Below are 15,712 nucleotides of genomic sequence, written 5' to 3'. Positions count from 1 at the left end.
AGAGCTGGAAATGTAACATGCATACAGCTCATTCATAGTGTTGTTTCCAAGGCATTCATGAGGCCTGTCTGTTCTCTGTAATAGTGGCTCTTAGGGCTGCAGCAGAGGCTGTTAATTAAGGATCCGCCCCTTTAAATTTCTGTATGCATGGTACAACTGGAGGCTGTGTGGTGATAGCTCCCCTGAAGCTAATAGCTTAACTATCTGTCAGTTCAGCAGCAGAGGTACAAGAAGGTTTATACACAACCTACAGGCTCTCTGTAGTAGCTACTCCTGATGACTTTCTGCTGATGTTGACTCAATGCTATTTTGTTGTCGTATCTCTGTGTGGCACACAACTGCGTGTGTGTGTGTGCTCACCCTAGGCAGATTAATCAGGAAAGGTGGGCTTTGTGTCAGGCAGTGACAAGCTTTTCGAGATGTTTATTTTTGAGTCTCCTCGGTGCATTTCACAATCTGGACACAGATGTTGAATACAAAAATGCTGACTAAAACGTTTCATAACTCAAGATCATAATTTTCCTCAGGCACATTGAATATTCATCCTAACAAACATTTCCGCCTCTGATGTGTATGATAGACTTCCCTTGCCTTTGTTCATGTATTTATTAGCAATTAGAAATGGCCCTCCCCCTGTCATAGCCCACCAGTATGTAATATACTTGTACAAAAGAACCCTGGCCCTTTGTTGTCTGAGTATCCCCTTCCTCTGACATGGCTCTCCTTTGTTTTCCTAGGATACTCCAAGATCCGGGAGTGGCCACCACCAGAGGTAAGAAACCTTCCCTATTACTTCTGTTGAGAATGAGGGTGTGTATTATTGTTTCTGGTATGGTGGGAGTGAAGGTGGTGATAAGTGAAGAAACGGAGAACCTGGAAGACCAGGAAGAGATGGCAACAGTTTAGGTCATTAATTACCATAGCAGATGACCTTACATTTACTTAAATAGATTTTGAAGTTTCACCATTGAAAATGCCCTCTGTGTTTACGGTGCCTGTCGGAACATCTAGTTCCAGTTTGATTTCAATGCATCAGAAATGACAGAACAGCTTAACTCTCCGGGTGTCTTCTCGTACAGGGTTTCCCAACCTCAGTCCTGGGGCCCACCCTAATTCAAGTTAGCTTTGATTATTTGAGTCAGGTGTGTACCCAGGGGGGGCCCCAGGACCGAGTTTGGGAAAACCTGCTCTAGTAGTTTGACTGTATGGCAACAACAGGCGTGTACATTTTGTTCAGATTATCGTTCGACAAGTTTGCAGGCAATGCAACGTTGACGTGACACGAGGGCATATCAAGCCGATATGATGTCTCTATAAGGAGTTGAAGTTCAATCAAGGTCGGAAAGAGTTGTTGCTGATTACAGCCGACGTCCTCTTTATACCACACACTTACTATGATTGACTTATCGGAGCATACAAGAGCCAATTAATCCACACCAAGTCAGTGTTTTTCTTGCTTATGGTGTGGCCATTGACACCTCAATTTATCTTCTTTAACACTGTTAAATGTCCAAAGCCATTGACACCTCAGTTTTTCCAGACACCACACTGCTAAATTCCCAACCACCATTTGGACATTCTTTTCCACTATTTGCATAAGGACAATCACCATCAAATTGTTAAGTTCTGTGTGATCCCTGCCCAGTTCACCGGCTGATGGTCCCAATCTGGCCCAGTAATGATGTCCTACTGTGATTGGCTGGCCTCCACTGTCGGATGGTCCAGTGTTGTGGCGCAGAGAGGCTGCCAGGTGGGCGCCACAAGATGGTGGAAATATTGGACAACCCGGTCTCTGAACTCCACTGAAACTATACAACAGGCTGCTAATGCATTCACACCATCCTCTCTCACTACACTATCATTATGGTCGATATGGGCTATTATAGCGATCAGCCTGTTGCTGGTTGTCAGTCTGGAGATGGCTTATGACTTTAAGATGGATGACCTTCTCTGTTCCACTGAGCTCTGCTAGCAGACCACACCAGGCATCTCAGTGCTTGTTGTGTGTGGCCATTGGGTCTGCCTCTCCTCTCCAACCCCCAACTGCTGAGACCTCCAAGAGTGGATCATTGCCTCTGCCTGTCTCCCGTGCGGTCTCTGCGGGGCGCTAATGGACCAGAGTGGGGTGATTAGCACTGAGGGCATGGCCGTTTAGGCTGGGTGCCTGGCAGATGCTGCAAGCCCTAGAGACAGAGGGATGTAGAGCGTTTGTGTGTTTGCATTTACAAGGGTGGAGTGGCCTTGAAGACATTCAGCCAAAAACATGTCATTCACTTGGCATAGGAAAGTGCCATGGAGAGCATTTCAAGGACTTTCTCTCTATCATCGAAAGCAATGGGCACAACACTCTTTAGTTCTGAAAAGAGTGAGTGAAAATCATTTCTGTGGGCTCAGCCTCTGAGTTACTGAGGAAGTAAATGTCAAATAGCCCCAAAAAACTGCATTACTACCTGAGTGTTTGTATTATGAGTGGTGGAGCTTCCTGGCTAAATAAAAGAGATGGTCTGATTCTTTTTTTTCTTTTTCTGCTTCTTAGGGAGCTCGTGTAGTCTCGGAAAAGTATATTTATTTACTGCTCAGAATAAGTAGGTATTCAACCCCGTTTAAGAAATATTGAAGTTTCCTTTCCTGTAATGCAGACATACTGTACTCCTCCAGAGACTGGGATCACTCTTCGCTTAACTGGTCTATAGAATGCCCAGTAGGTAGCAGCCTGAACACACTTCTACAGGTGGAATACAATGGAATATTATGGTTTTCTATGGCAATTCCAGAAGTTTCCCTTTTTCTTTTTTTTTGTGGTCCTTTTTGAGAAATATGCAGACAACCCTCTTAAGCAATGAGGCGAAGCCCAGAGGCTGCCCAATAATTTGATTCCAGGAGAGAGTTATTGGAGCGGGCACAATCCTCATGGGTAAAAATATGAGGAGCGCAACTCATTCCAAGACTTCCACGTCAGTAATTATTGAAATAAAGCCGCTAGGAAATAAGTTCCAATATTCCCCTCGCTGCCCTCGAGTCTTCTCAGAGAAGAGCGAGAATGAGAGAGAGAAAGGGGGAGAGAGCTGTTTGTTCCTCACTAGCAGACCAAGGACCGCGGAGCACCTCTTTTCACTAGCCGATGAATAGGGACGCTTTGTTGCTAATGACATGAAGTGGATTTATGCAGGGCGCTCTTTACACATCTCAGCATTCAAGATAGTCATATTGAAATGGCCTCATATTCAGAATCCATTCTTCGCCCTTTGAGATAAAAGCTGTCAGGGTTCTATGTTCTAATGGGATAAAAGGTATAAGTACTTGTTCTCCTCACACTTAAGTCTGACCATTAGAGCTGTATTGTGCGTTCAACAGGCTCTGAGTCATACACTACAACAGCTTTTCAGTTTTTATGTGATTCTTTTGAATGTCAAGGAACGTTCAAAAGGTTTATACGTTCCTTATTGGATTTACTTCACAAACGACAGGTTTTTGGGAACGTGTACCGTACTCAACAGTGAGTCAGTGTTGAAAGCATGGACATTGGTGTTGGTCAGAAGTATTGATGTGTGTGTTGTGGCAGCAGCAGCTCTGGAGGTCCTGGTTCTGAGGAGGAGGCGGGGGGGAACAGTCGACACCGCCACGGCAACCGCCACGGCAACGCCGGAGGACTGGAGAGGAGGATGGAGGAACTGGAAAAGGTACTCAAAATTAGGCTTGCTCTACCATTCCACCAGAGGTGTGCACTAGGGTCACTCCCCCTCATGCATTGAACACATTGGATTAGTGCAAGCAAGCATAGCTGAGGGAAGGTTCTGCATTAGGCCTATCGTTCACTAGTTGACAACTATTTCAACACAGGCCTATCCATCATCACTATCCAATGTTTATAATGTCACTGTGATGTAAATATTAAAATGACATGTTTTAGTTGATTATTTCAGAATGACTGTTATGCTTCTTGGCACATTTTGACCATTTTTATTGTTGGTATTTGTTATCCTTCCCGTCTACTGCTATTTCTCTGTCTATATCCATCTCACGTTTCCTGAAAGCCCTGTGTTTGTCCTTCTGTCCATCCGTCACAGGGGCAAAGAGACTTTGATAGTTCTCCTCTCCAAAGGCCCTGCTGCTATAACTGTTTTTAAAGCATCTATCAGCATCCTGATAAATCTTGAGGATTTCTTTTTAAAAGATGAATTCCTCTCTGAGTCGTTTGAGCGGCTGCCCAGTCTGGCCTCGCTGTTCGTCTTCAGTCAGATGTCGCCCTTCCTATATTCCTGTCTGCAATAACTCCTCTGCGTTCAGTCAGAGAATGTCTTTTACTGGAGTTAGGGAGAGGGGGAGTTCTCTCTTCCCCATCACCCTGTTCTTATGAAGCACTCTGTACTCCCTCTCAATCACTTTTTAGATTCTCAAATGTCATCCCGGTCCAGTCCATTTCTAAAAGAAAAACTACTGCTTTCACTTGCCACGATGCCTGTAAATGAAGAGTTTGCACATCACTGGCGAGTTCGAGAGAGCAGTCGGTGCACTTTAGTTTTGTATTGATTTCAGCAAGTTCTGTCGTTGGTCTCTGGCTCGTTTAAATGCAGTAGATTTCATAGCTTTAAACAACATTGACAAATGTGCAGCGCCCTTGATTGCTGTGAGTATTGTAGTGTCATTCATCATGATAATGAAAGTATTACTTTGAAGCTTCAGTTACCCGTGTAACTCGGGTAACCCTCCATAAAATAACATTTATCTTCCGCGGCCTGAAGATTTATGGTTGCCACGGTATTATTATTATTATTATTATTTTTTTTTTTTTACTAGGCAAGTCAGTTAAGAACAAATTCTTATTTTCAATGACGGCCTGCGAACAGTGGGTTAACTGCCTGTTCAAGGGCAGAACGACAGATTTTGTACCTTGTCAGCTCGGGGATTTGAACTTGCAACCTTTCGGTTACTAGTCCAATGCTCTAACCACTAGGCTACACTGCCGCCCCGGTATGGACATCATGCTACATTGTTTTGATGTTTTCTCGTTGCTATATTTCTTTTATTTATTTATTTGACCTTTATTTAACCAGGTAGGCAAGTTGAGAACACCTTTATTTAACCAGGTAGGCAAGTTGAGAACACCTTTATTTAACCAGGTAGGCAAGTTGAGAACACCTTTATTTAACCAGGTAGGCAAGTTGAGAACACCTTTATTTAACCAGGTAGGCAAGTTGAGAACACCTTTATTTAACCAGGTAGGCAAGTTGAGAACAAGTTCTCATTTACAATTGCGACCTGGCCAAGATAAAGCAAAGCATTTCGACAGATAAAACGACACAGAGTTACACATGGAGTAAAAACAAACATACAGTCAATAATGCAGTATAAACAAGTCTATATACAATGTGAGAAGGGAGGTAAAGGCAAAAAGGCCATGATGGCAAAGTAAATACAATATAGCAAGTAAAATACTGGAATGGTAGTTTTGCAATGGAAGAATGTGCAAAGTAGAAATAAAAAATAATGGGGTGCAAAGGAGCAAAATAAATAAATAAATTAAAATTAAATACAGTTGGGAAAGAGGTAGTTGTTTGGGCTAAATTATAGGTGGGCTATGTACAGGTGCAGTAATCTGTGAGCTGCTCTGACAGTTGGTGCTTAAAGCTAGTGAGGGAGATAAGTGTTTCCAGTTTCATATGGATTTCCATGGAAACCAGTTCACGCTTATCTGTGGTAAAAAACAAAGTTAATTTGGAGAGGCGGATTCCTGGCGAGCCTTCATTTCGCAGCGTAAATATCATCTTGAAACGTGACCATATGTCCACATGGCTGAGGCTTCTATATTTGTTATCTCTCTCTCTGTCTCTCTGTCTGTGTATGTGGACCATACCAAAGTGCTGCAGGATGTGTTCTAACGTTAACAGAGCTCTTTGCCCCTTCTTCCTCAGGAGCTGGCCAGACAGAGGCAGGAGAACGGGCAGCTGGTGAAAGCCCACCAGGATAAAGACGACCTGATTGGAAAGCTGAAGGAGGAGATTGACTTGCTGAATAGAGTGAGTGTTGGAGAGGGTTCGGCCAGGGTTGAGCGGGTAGAGTTGGGCTAGGCTGGGGAGTGTTGGAGAGGGTCAACCAGGGTTCACAGGGTAGAGTTGGGCTAGAGTGGGGAGTGTTGGAGACTGTCATCCAGGATTGAGAGGGTAGAGGCGGGCTAGGCTGGGGAGTGTTGGAGAGAGTCAACCAGGGTTGACAGGGTAGATGTGGGCTAGGGTGGGCAGCCTCTAAGGCACTGAGAGTTTAAGGTATTTTGAAGAGGTTACTATACAGATGTTAGAGCAACAAGGCTAGATCTACTTTCACAATTATTCAAATCACATTTTATTGGTCACATACACATGGTTAGCAGATGTTATTGCGAGTGTAGCAATATACTTGTGCTTCTAGTTCCGACAGTGCAGCAATATCTAACATGTAGTTTAACAATTCCACAACAACGGTCTAATAGACACAAATCTAAGTAAGGAATGGAAGAAGAATATAAAGATATGGATGAGTGATAACCGAGCGACATAGGTAAGATGTAATAGATGGTACAAAATACAGTATATACATAAGAAATGACAAATGCAAGATATGTAAACATTATTAAAGTGGCATTATAAAAGTCACTAGTGATCCATTTATTAAAGTGGCCAATGATTTCAAGTCTATGTAGGCAGCAGCCTCCCTGTGTTAGTGATGGCTGTTTAACAATCTGATGGCCTTAAGATAGAAGCTGTTTTTCAGTCTCTCGGTCCCAGCTTTGATGCTCTTGTACTGACCTCGCCTTCTGGATGGTTGGGGGGTGAACAGGCAGTGGCTCGGGTGGTTGTTGTCCTTGATGATCTTTTTGGCCTTCCTGTGACATCGGGTGCTGTAGGTGTCCTGGAGGGCTAGTAGTTTGCCCCTGCAATGCGTTGTGCAGACTGCACCACCCTCTGGAGAGCCTTGCAGTTGTGGGCAGTGCAGTTGCTGTATCAGGCAGTGATACTTCCCGACAGGATGATCTCAATTGTATTATAAATGAATAGTATGCTACTGAAATGATAATGTATGGTGCCCTTCTAGTCTAGAACACAGGTATAGTAATGTATACCTATGTGTTTTTTTTTGCCCATAATCCTTTGATGGACAACTCTATCTTGCCACGTCTAACTGCCACAGTTAAAGATGCACTATGCAGAAATAGCTCCGCCATTTCCTGGTTGCAAAAAGTGTAGTGTAGAGAATCATTGTACCATTTAAACAGCTGGGAATTATATTTTTCATAACCCCAAATATTTTATTTTCAGTTTTAAAGCTGGTGTACAAAACCGAAAGAAAAAAAATTCAAAAATGTAACTTAAGGGAAGCATATAAATAGCACACGTAGAACAGAGCTACCACTTCGACTTGCTTTCAATGAGAATTACTGATCTATAACACACATTTCTACGTGAATTGGTCAGGTCACCCAAAAAGTTACATATTGCAACTTTAATCTTATTATAGTTTCTCTTAATTGTCAGTTGAAAGCTTGTCATTTTTAGTAACTGTGTACTGCAGAGGAAACTTGGCGCAATTCAGTCTCACAGCTGTGTTGAGTGAAGCCGAGGACTAAATAGAACCGATTGCCAAATTACCACGTCCATATCTGCAGGCAATCAGCTTGATATTGTAAAGCTGCTTCTCGGATAAGCAGAAGATTACAATTATCCAGCGCTTGCAAGGATTAACACTCGCACAGGCCCCCCTCCCCCCCCCCCCCCCCCAAAAAGTCATTTTTTCATGTTCTCGCTCGCTCTCTTTATCTCCCGTACCGCAACCTCTGAACGGGATCTGATTTTAGTGTTTTATCAACATTTTAAACTCATTGTCAACGACACGGGTCGTAACCCCATCCGATTTTGGTCTACAGAGCCTGAAGTAAACGATATGCAGACCCGTTCGAGGTGCAGAGCTCTTCAGTTTCACTCCCCTGCACCCCATGGCAGTTTGGAGAAACAAAATTTTAGTTTCGCTCTGTGCCTCCTGACTTAAAACAGCTTCCCTTTTCAAAACATGACATGTTCCCTTCCCTGACAGAGTTTATCGGATCTAGTCTGAAGAAAACACTAGGCCCCTGCTATAAGTCGAGTCCTTATGCCAATTAACATCCTACATGAAGTGGTTAAGAGAAACACTTGTAGTGTGGAGTACGAGTCTGATTTCAATCATCCCCTGATATGTAACGTGACTTATAACCACTAGGGTTATCAGCCTATAATTAGTTCATCATTAGTCAAGAGTTACTACATTTCCACTCCTATATGCTCCTGAATGTTATGTAACCATTTAGTCGTCCATGCATTAGGCTAAATCCACAGACTCTGAATGTAAAGAGACAGCTGTGTCATGTGCCTCTTTCTCTAGAGACCAATTACATTGCTTCTTCTCTTTGGCACCGGGGAGTCAGATCTGTGACAGCCTACAGGCAAATACCCCACCCCCTGTCTCCATACCTATTGTAGACCCACACTGTATACAGAGAGGCAAATACCCCACCCCCTGTCTCCATACCTACTGTAGGTCCATACTGTATACAGAGAGGCAAATACCCCACACCCTGTCTCCATACCTACTGTAGGTCCATACTGTATACAGAGAGGCAAATACCCCACACCCTGTCTCCATACCTACTGCAGATCCACACTGTATACAGTGAAACACATTCCTCAGCATTTCTCTCGATGTTTTGTATTTTTCTAAAATGGATGGCATTCACTCACTTTGAAGGTTTCATATATCATTGTCTAGCTCCTGGCATTGCATATTGAGAAGAAATCCGAGGTCAGAGTTTCTGTTTCCTGAGTCTACAGTCTTGGGCCAGTGGTCCAGTGTTCCCAGCACTCCGAGACCATCAACAAACTCTCCCCATTGCATGACCCCTGCTCACGTTATATGTGTCACATGTTTTGGCATTGGGAAACCCAGCAGGAGGCCTCTGAAATATTCCAAATACTCTGAAATATTCCAAAAGAGTTTGCAGCCTTCCTCGATGAGGTATTCCAATGCAAACAAGCCCCGAGTCTCCCCTGCCAACAAATACAGTTGCCGAACAGTGTTGATTTTGCACATTTCAGGAACTTGCAAGTGTCCTCAATGCCTGGCTGTCTTTATTATCTTCACATTTCTTCATTAAGATAGCCACTGCAGTCTACAGCCTATGAGCCATGTGGAGGAGGCCATATAACTGTTGGATCAGAGACCCCTGATAGTATCACATGAACAGGACCTCATAAGAGGCAGCATCCCTGTGGGAACACTCGCCGGGGCGATAGTGATCAGCAATGTCCCTCGGAGAGGTTAATGCAAGGCCTGATGGGATGGCAGGAGATAAGGAACAGATCCAGTGTGGTGTCTCTTTCTCGCGGCGCTTGAAGATTGAACTGTGACTCACTAGCAAAGTTTGTTTAGTAGGGAAGGCTTGGATAAGGCTGAGGTGCTGGCAGATGATATGACCCTGGAAAACATCTGACTCTGGGTGTTGGCTACATAGAATGCAGGTCCATGCAAATTGAAGTACATGTGGATATAATCTATTTTGGGAGATTAAATGAAATGTGAATAAAGTTATTAGTCGGTTGTAACTTAAGGTTCAAATGGTATGCCGGAGGCAGCCGTCAGATGTGAAATGAGACTGCTTTTCTCCCCTTGTGTCAGAGCTCAGACAGTGAGCTGTTCTGTAGCCACAGCATGTCTTTGGCTCTGTGACCTCCAGTGTTTGACTCGCAGACTACCTCGCTTTTTAAGTTTCCGACAAGTACGGCTTAGCTAATCTTGACGGTCTCCTGTCGCTTCCGCCAGTGATGGAGGAAGCCGAAAATGAGAAGTGTCACTTTTAGATCAGCGCTTTGATGGGAGTGCATCATGGCAATGGGGCTCCTCATTTGTGTCTAATTGGAGCTGTTCAAGTTTAATTTGTTATTATCAAGGCAATTCTGCTGAAGAGAGACCCGGGAGGTGAAACTCTTCGTTCCACCTCTCACTCTCTCATCTTTCTCTAAACTGACAAGCTAACTCTCTGAGGTAAAAATAAGGCAGATCTTGCATAATGAAAGTAAATGACTTCCTTTAGATCAAGCTGAAGTGAAGCTGTTGCCTTTGTTTTTGTTTTGCAGGACCTTGATGACATTGAGGATGAGAATGAGCAGCTGAAGCAGGAGAACAAAACTCTCCTGAAGGTGGTGGGCCAGCTGACGAGGTAGAACCCAACGGGCCACGGATCCCCACTTCCAAAAAGAACAAACCACCCCTCCCTCCAACGGAGTGCCCCTGCCAAGCTCTTACACCCCCTGCTCTCACCCTTCCCTTTCTACCCTCGGCCCAAGTCCAGCATGTCCTTTCTCTGTGTCAGTGGTGTCTCTGTTATTGTCGCTGGGTGGAAGGGGACATTTGAAAGTAGCTTTTAGAGCCTTTGTGTCATATACACCTTTTTATTCTGTTCTGAGGGGAACCTGAAGCCACTGAGAGCTCTAGTCCTATTTAGATCCAATGGGGTGTCTAAAGGAGGTTCTGTGATGGTATATTTAATGTAAATCTCTTGTACATAGGCCATTTAGATTTGTTGTTCTTTTTTGATGAATCTTAAAAAGGAAAAGGAAATTGAATGTACGTGGTGCATCACCGAGCACATGAGGGATGTTTTGTTTGTTTTAGGAACTAAAAGAGGTCTTGGACATTTTGACTCTAATGATCTGTTGACCAAGGTATATAATGCTTGCCTAGGTTATGTGCAACCGGCTCTCTGCTTCTGTTCATCTGCATCATTACAGTGTAAATACGTTGTCAGCCCAGTGACCATATTATCCATCTCAGCACTAAAACCTGGTCTCCATCTGCACGTGAAACAACCTGCTCTGTGATGGATCCTATGTCATTTAGACCAAATTCAAGACAAAATCCCTGCTACCATCAGCCAAAGTGGGCATAATGCCTTGCATGTTTACGGAGGTCTTTTTTGGAAATCCATTAGTTCCATTTCCCCCCAAGGGGATAAAAAAAAGCCTGGTGCTTTTTCTGTTCATGTTGATGCCGCATTTACTCTCGTTCCGATTTATACTTGGTACATTTTAATCACTGGGGTCGTTTCAGCTAAACTTAGGGTATGCCCGTGACATGGGTGGGGAGATAAAGCTGAAGCTTTATTTACTGCATTTCTACACAATTTAAAAACTCTAATGGTATTCGGAGAACAAAAACAAGCTAAATTGACTTGTGCCATAATACGCTAAACTGCTATTGCCTTTTAATGGGGATTTGAATGATTTTAGTAGCCTATTTTAAATTGTTGGTGTTGAGCTAGGATATGATGACTGCCATACTCTGCCATACTCAATTCACGCCCTAATTTTTAACCCAGGTAGTATATTTTCAACCTGAAGTCATTCAAATATATATATAGCCCCATTATAAATCATAAAAAGCAAGCAATTTGTTTTCATTAATTCTATGCTTTATAGCCATTTCAATGTTGAAAATGAAATATTATAGTATTGTTGATGGGGAGAGGTCTTGAGGTTACACCCCAGTAGAAATACATGTGGAATCTTTTGAAATGCGTTTTGCATCTGTAACTCAAGCGTTTACAGCTTGTTCTGTTTGCAATATTGATCGGTGTAGCTGCTCTTGGTATATAGTGAGCAAGAGTTATAGAGTAAGCTACTGCAGTGCATTTTGTTGTAACCAAATCAACTGAAGGAACATACTTTTTGAAATGCATATTTTTTTAGATTTCTCAAGACAGTGATGTGGCTGTGAGACGTTCTATTACTTTACCCAGCTGTATTTAGAGCATTGCATTACATACAGGGGCCCATTTTGTGCTGAAACAAATGTGTGGCTCTTGCATCATGTACTCTGTAAAGCCCACTGGGTGGTAAAGAGTTTAGGTTTTAGACATTACTGGGGTACATCTCGATATAGAAACCCCTCTTACCGGTAGGTAGACACACACACACACACCTTACAGAAAAAACATGTGAAACCATGTGTTTTTGGAACATTTCACATGTTAGTTTCACATTAACCTTTCACATTTTGATTCAAATGTGAATATTTTTGGGGGGATATTTTTCACTTGATTTCACAGGTGATGCCCTGCAAATAAAACAGATTTGTTAGAATGCACACACAGTGCTTTTAACAATGTTTTCAACTCTCATATTTGGCACACTTTGACATACGTGATTACATTGTGTATGTTTGTTTATACAGTAATTGTTATTCCACATGTCCTCGCCGAGGATTTAAACTCCCAACCTCTTCGTTCATGGCATTCCGATATATTCCTACACTTTGGACTTCAAAGTAAATCTGTTTTGTTAAAAGTACATATTAATCGGTGTGATTCAGGAGTAATGTTAAAACAGAATAATATGCCCCTCCAACATTAGACAACTGTACAGAAAACCCTCAAATTGCTGCAATAAGTAAATGAGTTAAATGATGAGAGAATAGTCAGATAACTGATAAGTAAAATGGCAGTGTAGATGGCACTCTTTTGGTAAGTGCAGAGATGTAGGGGAATGCTTCAGAGTTTGTGCCACAACAGAAAGATCAGTTTACCACAAATCCAGACGATGTTAAGAGTTTAAATCCCAGGTGGCCTCATATTGAAAAGCCAGTACTTAACTACTAAGTGATCATGTCAAATGTAATCATTGACATTGAGTAAAGATTTTACTATTTTAGCTAAACAGCGTACCACTTACTTTAAAACCTCCATACCATATATTTGCTTATCATGTTACGTCTTGATGAATTGTAAAACAAAGGTCTTGAGAACATCTTACAAACATGTTCCTCAATGACTTTATTGGGATGTTGTGTTGTGGTCCCCTGGAGTTTTGTTGTCTAGTTCCAGTTTTGTTCCAGGGACGTCCCCAAGGACGTTGTTAGGATGTTCTTGGAATGTTGTCATGGTCCCCTGGAGGTTTTATCTAGTTCCCGGTTTGTTTCAAAGATGTCCCCCAGGATGTTTTTAGCACATTCTTGGGATGATGTCATGGTCCCCTGAAGGTTTTTGTCTCAAATGTTGTCACATGTAGTTTCATGCGATCACATGTTAGTCCTGCCTCCCCATTATTGTCACATTTACTCAAATGTTGTCAAGTGTAGTTTAATGGTGTCACGTTGACATTTTGCTTCCCAAGTTGTCACGTTTATTTCACATATGTTCTCACATGTTGTTTTACATGTCACATGAACTTCATGTGATGTGTTTTTCTGTAAGGGACACACACACCTCATTCTCTCTACATTATGCATGTACAGAAGATGAAGTCATTTAATAAAAGTTTGATTATCTCTCTGTCGACTCGTTAGTGTTTATTAAGGCTAATTTGATGTGGTGATACGATACCACTGAGCTGGTATGTAACGTGACAGCGGGGGTTCAGTTGTGTGCTCCCCGACCATGGTTATTCATCATCGCCAATCACCTCGTCTGACTGGAGCGGGACCACCCATCCCTGGCGACGCCGCGTCTCCAAGACACAGACGCTGGACTAATTTAGCAATGCCATCCAAGTTAATTAGTCTCCCTCACCTTGAGACATTCATTCCTCCTTCCTGTAGTTTGAAATAATCTCCTTTTTAAGCCCCCTGTTTAGTCTTTTTTCCTGTCTTGTTGTTCAAACTTGACAGTCTTGAATGCTTCTCCTCTGCGTAGTAAAACTAGCATTAACTGAGTTTCAACCCACTACCTGTAGCTTCATTTAAACCCCCTCTCATCTGTTCCTTAACTAGCCCTCTGAAAGGCACTCACCACAGCCTCATGGGGACATGTTTGGAAAATGGAGGGATGTAGTTTTTGTTCATGCTAAATCCATGTAATTATTCTTACTGATACAAGTCACAGTTGGGCTCTCATCAAAGCTCTAATGGCACTAACGAAAGTACGGGACTGCAGCATTGTCAGATATCATTTTACCTTTTAAACAAACTTTTTTTTTTTTGATCTGAAATGTAACAGAGGTGGCGTTTTGTCTTCAGTGAAGACCTTAAAGATCTTCACTGAGCTGAGGCCTGGAGGCTAGTTGATATGGATGGAATGGCCACGTCCGTGTACACCGAAATGCATTTGATCCTGTGGAACTGATAGTCATTGGAGAAAAAATAAAACCAACCCTTATCTTGTTTATTGAAGGAGGCCATATTTCATTATCAGCAGTTTCTTGCTCTTGGTCCTCAGAGCCAATCTCCTCCATCTCTGGGATCTCTGGTGCAAGGAACCACTCACCCAGCTGAGGATGGCAGGGGTCGGGGGGGAGAGAATATATGGGTTATTTCATCTCCCCTGAATTGGCTGGCTGGTTTGGAACCATCTGCTCAGAAAAATACCTCTTAATAGAATAAAAAACAATTGCCCATATGGCATTTTGTTTAGACTAAGGTAATAATTCTCTAAAACCATTCGTAACCAGTAGATCCTGTTTACTGATATGGAACCTACGAGATCGCCCACACGTTGCACTCGCATCAAAATTAGGATACATTCTGCAGCGAGTCTTTTGAAACACAGATTAATAGCTTTGGCATTTGTGGAAGCCTGATGGACCCTGTGGCTTGCTACTAGACTAGTGAGGGATTTTTCGACTCGCGCTCTCCCACCAATGTTCTGAAACGCAAACAACACCATGTCAGAGAGAGGGGGAGGTGGAAAAACACAAGACACACACATTTCCCTCAACACACTAGGGCCACGTGCTGTGCTGCCCTTTCAGAAATACCCTGTAAAAGTCAATAAGGAGGAAAGGTGCCATTTTCAGACCAATAAGCAACATAAACCATTGACAGACCAAAGGCATTTCATTCACCACAGAACTCCTACGAATGTATGATTCATAGTGCGATAGATTCTCATACTTTCATTTTGGTGTATGTGTACTTTGATTAGGCTTATAGTAAGTTATGTTATTGCTGTAGTATTACAGGTTTTAATCATTCCTTAGCAAGGCACAGTACATACCTCAGGGGATCCATTATAAGACTATGCAATTAGCCTGTTTATCTGACTCCATAAAGATCAAATATGCAAGAGAGTATAGTTGAGTTAGTAATAGGCAGTCAAGAAAGGAATGTGTATTTAATTACTTTGTAAGATGAATGCTACATTATACAAGGCATAAACTTAAGTTACAAAGCATTACAAGGCATTATTCTAAGCATGATCATGGAGAGAGTGAGAGGTCATAGCCTGAAAGGCCATGCAACCAAGAGTCCCTGGGGTGGGGAACGAAAGAAAGTGTATCTCACTGGCACAGGCCAGGAACAAAAGAGAGAAAAAATTTGGCTAAGACCCCTTTATAACATCTGAGTTGATTGTATTCAAAATCTGAGATGTTGACCAATAGTATTACTGTAAAATTAACCTCCAATCAGATATCCGACATATAGGATCTAAAGAACCTCAGAACCTCTGCATCTCAGAGGTGTGATAGGGGGTTGGCAAGACAACACCGGGAATGCTGAATTCCTAAGACAATAAAACCCCTTTGTTGATAAGGGTTCCTTCAGGGGCTACAAAGGTATCATAAGAACATAATATTTATGTTATACTTTTTTGGGGGGGGCGGCATCTGATTAAAAAGAAAAACAGAAGCACACCATGTCCTCTGTGCTTTGCTGGGTGCTCCACTGCATTCTTAAATGACAATAACCTTTTCTTCCTCTTAGTTGAATGCGAGGCTTC

General features: G+C 42.5%; 1 protein-coding gene across 2 annotated transcripts in view; it reads left to right on the top strand.

Annotated features, from left to right (window-relative positions):
- The window catches only part of LOC109910296 (PRKC apoptosis WT1 regulator protein), a 74,706-nt gene extending 61,376 nt beyond the window's left edge, over positions 1-13,330 (top strand). Inside the window, exons 4-7 of one of the 2 annotated variants that reach the window (XM_020509442.2) lie at positions 738-772; positions 3,563-3,680; positions 5,913-6,017; positions 10,140-13,330. In XM_020509442.2, coding sequence (XP_020365031.1) covers positions 738-772; positions 3,563-3,680; positions 5,913-6,017; positions 10,140-10,226 — 345 coding nt within the window. In that variant the 3' untranslated portion in view covers positions 10,227-13,330. The remainder of the gene's footprint in view (positions 1-737; positions 773-3,562; positions 3,681-5,912; positions 6,018-10,139) is intronic. The other variant, XM_020509443.2, reaches the window with a different exon arrangement.
- The last annotated feature ends 2,382 nt before the right edge of the window (positions 13,331-15,712 follow it).

This window comes from Oncorhynchus kisutch, linkage group LG19, assembly GCF_002021735.2.
Source record: "Oncorhynchus kisutch isolate 150728-3 linkage group LG19, Okis_V2, whole genome shotgun sequence".
Classification (NCBI taxonomy): domain Eukaryota; kingdom Metazoa; phylum Chordata; class Actinopteri; order Salmoniformes; family Salmonidae; genus Oncorhynchus; species Oncorhynchus kisutch.
This window is presented reverse-complemented; position numbering and strand designations above follow the sequence as displayed.